Source organism: Armigeres subalbatus, chromosome 3, assembly GCF_024139115.2.
Source record: "Armigeres subalbatus isolate Guangzhou_Male chromosome 3, GZ_Asu_2, whole genome shotgun sequence".
In the NCBI taxonomy this organism is placed as follows: Eukaryota; Metazoa; Arthropoda; class Insecta; order Diptera; family Culicidae; genus Armigeres; species Armigeres subalbatus.
In genome coordinates this window covers 315,551,282-315,559,104 of record NC_085141.1, presented here as the reverse complement: position 1 = coordinate 315,559,104, position 7,823 = coordinate 315,551,282, and the positions used below count along the sequence as shown (strand labels likewise).

Sequence of the window (7,823 nt, the reverse complement as noted above, 5' to 3'; positions counted from 1 at the left end):
AATAACTGTGGAAATGCTAATAGAACGCTAAGTTAAAAATCAGGCCAAGTTCCAGATGGAATGTATAGCCATTGAGAAAGAATAAGAATCGTGTTTGATTGATTATTTGATTACATTTTTTCAAGGCAAACATTCCAAAACATCCGAATTATTTAAATATCATGATACATATGTGCACAATCAACTATCATAATAAAAAAATACGCAGTTTTCTTAAGCTAAGCTAAAGCTAAGCTAAAGCTAAGCTAAAGCTAAGCTAAAGCTAAGCTAAAGCTAAGCTAAAGCTAAGCTAAAGCTAAGCTAAAGCTAAGCTAAAGCTAAGCTAAAGCTAAGCTAAGCTAGCTAAGCTAAAGCTGCTGGCTAAAGCTAAGAAATAAGCTAAGAAGTGGGCTGGGAGTTGGTGCTAAGCTGGTGGGCTAACAGTTAAGCTTAAAGGAAGCAGGAGCTAACAGTGGGCTAAAGCTGGTGGAACAGTTGTAGGTGGGGTGGGGAACATGGAACAGGGGTGAAGCTAGGCTAAAGCAGGCTAAGCTAGTAACAGGAGCTAACAGGAACAGGAACAGCTAGCTAACAGTGCTGGGCTGGTGGGGAACAGAACAGGGTGGGGTGGGGAACAGGAACAGAAGGTGGACAGCATGGGAACAGCTGGGGTGGGGCAGGAACAGGTGGGGAACAGGGCTGGGGGTGGAACAGGTGGAACAGAGCTGAGCTGGGGCTGCTGGAACAGCTGTGGGCTGGGAGGCTGGGAACTGGGGCAGGAGACAGGCTGCAGGGCTGGGAGCAGGAGTGAACAGGAAGCTACAGGAGCTGGAGCTGGGAACAGGCTGGGAACTGGGAACAGACTGCTGGAACAGAACAGAGGTGGGCTGGGGAACAGACGGGGTGGAGCTGGGGAACAGGGAGTTGGGGAACAGGGGTGCAGGTGGGGTGGGGAACAGGGACAGACAGGGAGCTGGGAGGTGGAACAGGGGTGGAACAGCTGGGGCTGGGGTGGAGTGGAGGAACAGGTGGGAACAGGGGGTTGGGAACAGAGTCAAGCAGTGGGAACAGGGGTGGGAACAGGAACAGGAACAGGGGTGGAACAGCTGGTGGTGGAGCTGGGGTGGAACTGGAACAGGGAGTGGGGTGGGGGCTGGGCTGGGGAACAGGGGTGGAACAGGCTGAACAGGGGGGGAGCTGGGGGCAGGGACAGCCTGTGAGCCTGGGGTGGGAGGGAGCAGGTGGGGTGGAACAGGGCTGAACAGGACTGGGAGGAACAGGTGGAGTGGGAGCTGGAACTGGGGAGCTGGTGTGGAGGTGGGGGCTGAGAACAGGGCTGGAACAGGGGTAACAGAGGTGGGAACAGGGAATTTCAGCTGTGGAGGAACAGGAACAGGGAGTGTGGAACAGCATGGTGAACAGAACAGGAACATGAACAGGGTGAGCAGGGCTGGTGAACAGCTGGTGGAACAGAACAGCTGAACAGGTGGGGGAACAGGAACAGGTGGGTGGAACAGGAACAGTGAACAGGGAAGCAGACAGGAGTTGGGAACAGCTGGTGGAACAGGTTTGAACAGGACAGAACAGGGCTGGAACAGGGGTGGAGCTGGAGTGGAACAGAACTGGAGCTTGGGAAGCTGGTGGGTGGGGCTTAACAGGGCTAAAGGTAAGCTAAGCTAAAAGCTAAGCTAAAAGCTAAGCTAAAGCTAAGCTAAAGCTTAAGCTAAGCTAAGCTAAAGCTAAGCTAAAGCTAAGCTAAGCTAAGCTAAGCTAAAGCTGCTAAAGCTAAGCTAAAGCTAAGCTAAAGCTAAGCTAAAGCTAAGCTAAAGCTAGCTAAAGCTAAGCTAAAGCTAAGCTAAAGCTAAGCTAAAGCTAAGCTAAAGCTAAGCTAAAGCTAAGCTAAAGCTAAGCTAAAGCTAAGCTAAAGCTAAGCTAAAGCTAAGCTAAAGCTAAGCTAAAGCTAAGCTAAAGCTGAAGCTAAGCCAAATGCTAATGGTTCGGTGTTTTCGAGGTAATAAAGTTAGAGCATTCGTTTGTTTAGACAGTTAGAAATCACAACAATGTTGCTGTTACTGCATATTTTCATCACTATCTTTTTTTTTTCCTTCATTATTTCGATAACAATAAGCAAAAGCAAGTTTTATTTTCGATATGAGGATGTTTTAAACAACCGGTATGCAAATAGTTGTCAAAAGACATCTAGGGGAAAATATGTGAACTAATATTTTTCTTCGCAAGAAATTTTAGTTTTTTTCTTTCTTTTCAGTCTATTGGAATACGGTTTGAAGAGAAGAAATTTTTGGAAAGAGAAAGAGAATTTATAAATCTCTTTTTATAAAGAAATTTTTCAATTTTTTCTTAAACCTTCGGAATTCGGCTGCTGGGTACCAAACGGTGTCAGAGTGATACGGATGAGGATGGAGGTGCAAAACTGCAAATACCATCGCGTATAGTAATAGATAACGAATCTACACTTGTAACACAGACAAACAGACGTAACACTAGAGAAAATAGCATCGACCATGACTTCAACGATCAATTTGAATTTGATTGATTACCCAATTCAGAACTAGAGGCGCTAGTGTCGTAATTCTTCGGGTTTGACATTTCACTCCAGCGCCTTCCATCGTTTCGTGTAACATGCTCGCAAGATGGTGGTAAGAGGAGTTGAGCGATGGATTTTTCAGAAAAATGTTCAAACTGTTACGTCTGTTTGTCTGTGCTTGTAACTTTCCGAGGCCCAAACAAACAAGTGACATCGAGAGAGGAACTCAGCAAGAAAAACGAAAAGTAAATAAACCAATGTCAAACAGATGTGAGCTTTCGGCGAGCTTTTCCACATTCGCTTCTAAGGTATTGTTGTCCCTTTACAGAAAGATATACTTTAGTGAAATTGATCGATTTTTAGTTATTTTTTTGCTTTTCTCTCGCCTGCGTTGCGTTTGGTATATTGTTTGAGTGGATCTTATTAGTGAAATTGTGTTTAATTTGTGATGTAAGTAAGTGAGTGAGTACCACAATATGATAAAGTACCTTAGCGGCGCACAACTAAGCGAGGTAGAGGTGAATGAGCAAAATGCTATAATATCTTGAGAATCACAATAAAGAGATGGACCAACATCGCAACGATACAGATACAAGCTGAGGCTACCCCGCATGCGGCTGATCTAAACTCAAGCACCAACGATACCGACAATGAGAATTCCACAACTTTATATCTGTTTGCCGATCTCAACAATAAGACTGGAAAAGACATATCTATTTAGTTACAAGATGTCGAGTTTTGTAGAACGGGGAAACCTAAAATCTGGACTTGTAAGGACAATATGTACTTTATAAGAATGTGATCAACTCTTTTACTGCATTCTTGAACAATATCCAATTGATTCTAATCTTTAATATCTATTTTGGAAAGGTTTACAAAATTATTATTGTTTGAACTCTTATTGTCTAGAATTAGGAGCATGGGGGGCTAAAATGTGTGTAGACATTAACGACTATTATTTGTAAAATTTTGGTTGAAAAATGTTTCAGCTTCGTTAAAATCTAACCGTAGTTGGATGTCAGAACAGGAATGAGCATTGGCGTAACTAATGAACAATTCTAGGGGGGGCTAACTTTTTTTTAACTTTTCTAATTTACAACAAATAAGACAGAAAGTTTACCATTTTTGCTCGATTCAACTGATGTATATTGTTGGTCTACCAGATATCAATGGACGACTTAAATATTTCAAATGATGTTCATCGACGCTCAGTCCTGTTTCAAAAATCTAGAAATCTCGTGAGATTCCCAAAATTCTTGATAGGTTCAAAAAATCATAGATGTTGCGCTCGCCGTAAATAGAATGTGAAGCACGATCCTGCTTTTCAAAGGATTTTTTTATTAGCTTCGAACCCAGAATACATTATAAATTAAATATTAGTAATTCAAACTCTTTTCACCAGCTTTCAATTCAGTGGCCTGACAATTCCTACGAGCTTTCAAACGGCGATCTGACCACAACAAACTAACCTTTCTTTTCTGTTAGAATAACTTCTAGGATGGTTTAAAAAAATCAGTTTTACATCCCAATACAACTTATTGGTCGTTAATTTTCAATTTAGTTAAAATAAAATTGCAACAAATTAACTTATAGGAGCATTTGTTAACACATAGGAACATTTAACACATCTTTTCTCTCAGTAGGTCTGTTTCACGCCTACTGAGACATTTTCACTGGTTTCATTGCTGCAGCGGCAATAGGAGTTTAGAGAATTAAATATATGTAGAGTTCCTAAAATCCATCGGAAAGAATACAAGGTTTTTTCTTATTCAACTTTTAGTTACCTCTACTTGAAATCTGAAAGTTTTATCGAACCTTTCTCAAGAAGCCTACAGTGATAATAATGCGCTGCAGCTTTTAGGATTGGTATTAGCTAGGAAGGTTAAGATCATACGCTCGATTTAGATAACAATTACTCACAAAACCCTGGAAAAACTTGAAAATCTCAAGAAATTGTCCATTATCCATTAAGTACTTGTAATACTAATAAATAATATATTTTTTAATTCACTTGTTGATGAGGTATTTCCTTTGGTATTTCATAAGTTATAACGTGTTTTGAGGGGTCCAGATTTTGTCATGAGCAAGCCTTATAACAATTGCTCGAAGTTCAAAAACTTGAGCGAATTGATTCAACTTGCTGTAGTGTTTCGAAGAGAGGGATTGGATAATGAAGATAATCCTTTCTCTGAATTTACCCCATGTATATAATCAGTGGACTAGATATGTGCAATACTTATACAAAGTTACAAATTTTCTAGGGGGGGCTAGCCAGATCCTAGGTGGGGCTATAGATAGCCCCCCCCCCTAGCCCCCTGTAGTTACGCCAATGGGAATGAGTATTTTAATTTGGTATAATCAATAAACCAGATTGTTATCACGCTTTGCAAACACTTGAATAGTTAATGGCAATGAAAGTGAGTAGGTAGCATCAAAAACGATCAAAAATGAGAAAAAAAATCTATATTACTTGGACTGGACATTTTGCAACGACAAGTAAATACTTTGCGAAAAATTAACCAAGGAAGACATATACGATGCAATGAGGAATGGGGAAATATGTTTGTAGTATCAATATTCATACTATTTTGGAATCCGGTTTTCAAATTTTTTGGAGGGGGTTGGGGGGCACAAGTGGGTTTGCCCCCCCCCTTATTTACGCCAATGTCAACATTCCATCACAATTTTAGGATATTTGAAATTCAAGTTGTTGCGTCAATATGGGGATGTGATAATGTGATGATGTTGGCTGAAAAAATATTGATGGAGTATAGGTAGATATCATAGAAAGAGGATAAAATATCCCCAAATTCTAAGATTGCATGCGCTGTCGAGTTTCATATAAAAACATCCTTCATGAATACACACAGCAAGTCGAAAAATTTGCGTATTTTGAAGGAAACATATTTGAAAAATTAGATAGCACCGTTCTACTTAAATCAAAGCAATTTATTGGAAAGGGATCAATTCCCCCCGAATATTTTCAAATTCAATTTTTGACAATACTCCCAAAAAATCGATCGTGTATCAATAACCACAACAATTTACAGGCTATTACACATCAGTAGTTAGTTAGTTAAATTTATATTTCTTAGCGAGTCCGTGGGAAAACCGCGTAAGTTTATCCATTTTTGACAACAATACATCGGAAAATAGGATCAAGTCTAGTGATTGAAAATATATCGCTTTGATCTATCGATTGTTTCGGAAAAATGTTCAAGCTTCTGTATGACTCTTGAGACTTGAGCTAAGTAAAAAGCACTTGGCAATAAAACTGATCGCTGAAAATTTACAATTCTGCTCGATTTAAATGATCTTAATAATTTACCACTGTTTTAGAGAGGTGTGCCGAAGTCGAATGACATAATGTAGGGAATACATGGCGGTTTCCTATCACTAATATTTTCACCTACTGCGCATCGTAATGCTCATTTAAATTCTAACAAATATCTTTTAAATGGATCCCGTTATTCTATCCAGCAGACTATATAGTTTACTGACTATATTGCACTTAAGCGGTATTGTAGATATACCACACTGTTTTGTTCCTGTGTAGTGGAACTCAAAAACATCCACTTCCAGTCAGAAAGTCAATTGGCTTTGGGTACACCTACTACAATCTGCCACTGTTGTCGGCACATGAAAATGCTAAGAAAATTTGATTAACCTTCGACAGCAGCAGAAAAAGCTCCCATGTACATTATGGTGTGGCGCAGTGGGGTTGTGCTTCCCGCCGACCATTTCCCCATCGGTAGAACATGTGTTATTTGACAGGGTGAAATGCACGTGACGGCAAGGAACAAAAATCAAAGCTCAAATCAATCTCATCAGCAAGTGGAGGCCGAACAAAACGCCTGATGGCATCATCGGTCGTCGTCAGAGGGATTTCTTATGTTCGATTCGAGTGCGTTGCCACATCGTTTTGCCCCGCAGCCGAAGGTTCATTGATGGTAATGGTTTGCAGGAACCGATTCGTTCCAGAATCGTCTTTTGGTTCTGACAGAAACAAATTAGGATATCAAACGACACATGCCACCAGCCAGCAGCAGCTCGGCTGTCACTAGTGGAGCAGTGGGTACCTACTGTAGTACCTACTAGTCGAGCGCCGAAGCATGGCAAATTGATGTTTGATGAATCGCTTGCATGTTGATTGGAATTTGCGTGTGGCGGCGGCGCGTTGTTGCCCACAAGCGAGGCCAAGCGAAATTGGATGCCTCCCAGCTGGGGCTTATTTTCAGTCTCAATCCATTTTATCCAGCAATTTAGGACTTTGTTCAAAAATCGTTATTATGAGCGATATCAAAAAGTATGACCGGTGTTTGAAATAATCGATTTTATTTGGCGAAACCAACTTCTAAGTATTTGTCAATTCTGAGCATATTCATAGCCGGCATTGTTATATCATTTTCCGGATTGAACATAGGATAGTGAATGTTTATTGGAATGTGAATATGACAATTTTGTTTTAAATCATGTTTTTAAGGCTAAACATTTACTCTTGTTCTTAATAGCAAAATTGGAGCGGCTGAAAACTCTTTTTAACCGCTTTTCACGATGCGTACTAAAGCTAAAATATGACCATTGCTCGTTGCTTCTTCGTTGAATTGTTGAAATTGTGCGAAATTGTGGAAAATGTGAGGTGCTTTCAAAAATTTTGCGCATTTTGTGCCTTAATGAACATTTGGAGACTGGCACTATTGTAAAAAGTACATTGTGTTGCATAGGGCTGCAAACCTCTATAATAAAGATATATAAATAAAAAGTACAACACTTTGAATAAAAATGAGATATTATTACAGTTTGATGAACTGTGGGATTGATTGATTGACTTTGATTTAGTTACCGTCATCGGGGGTGACAATGGGTCATCGCTCTCACCGATAGTCGGGTAACAAAAGCCATTCAGAAAGGTCTTTTATAATTTAGTTTTCTTGCCGTCAGATACAATAATTCTATTCTACAAACATTCTTCTAAGTAGTTGATACCTCGGTTGAAACAGTGACCCATTCTCACCACCGACGACTGTTTCCAGACGCTACAACCCCCGATGCATGCATCCTTGGAAACACTGGCTTCATTTGTCAGTGGAAGACGCTGCGCAAATTTGATCGTGCAGAAAATAGCAAACACATGCATCTGTGCCTCTATGTTGCGTTGGATTTAAAAAATTGTAATCAGAAAAAATGTTATCTTTGAATTTAGGCTCGCAAATGTCATAAAAGTCCAAGTATTTTGCGAAGAAAAGCAATAAGGCAGAGCGGAACGACAAAAATGTGTACCAGAAACAAAATGACTATG

The 7,823-nt window shown here is 40.3% G+C and overlaps 1 protein-coding gene across 1 annotated transcript in view; it reads right to left on the bottom strand.

Moving 5' to 3' along the window:
- Positions 1-563: 563 nt before the first annotated feature.
- The window catches only part of LOC134222673 (uncharacterized), a 7,417-nt gene continuing 157 nt past the window's right edge, over positions 564-7,823 (bottom strand). The window contains exon 2 of the mRNA XM_062701832.1: positions 564-1,585. Coding sequence (XP_062557816.1) covers positions 564-1,585 — 1,022 coding nt within the window. The remainder of the gene's footprint in view (positions 1,586-7,823) is intronic.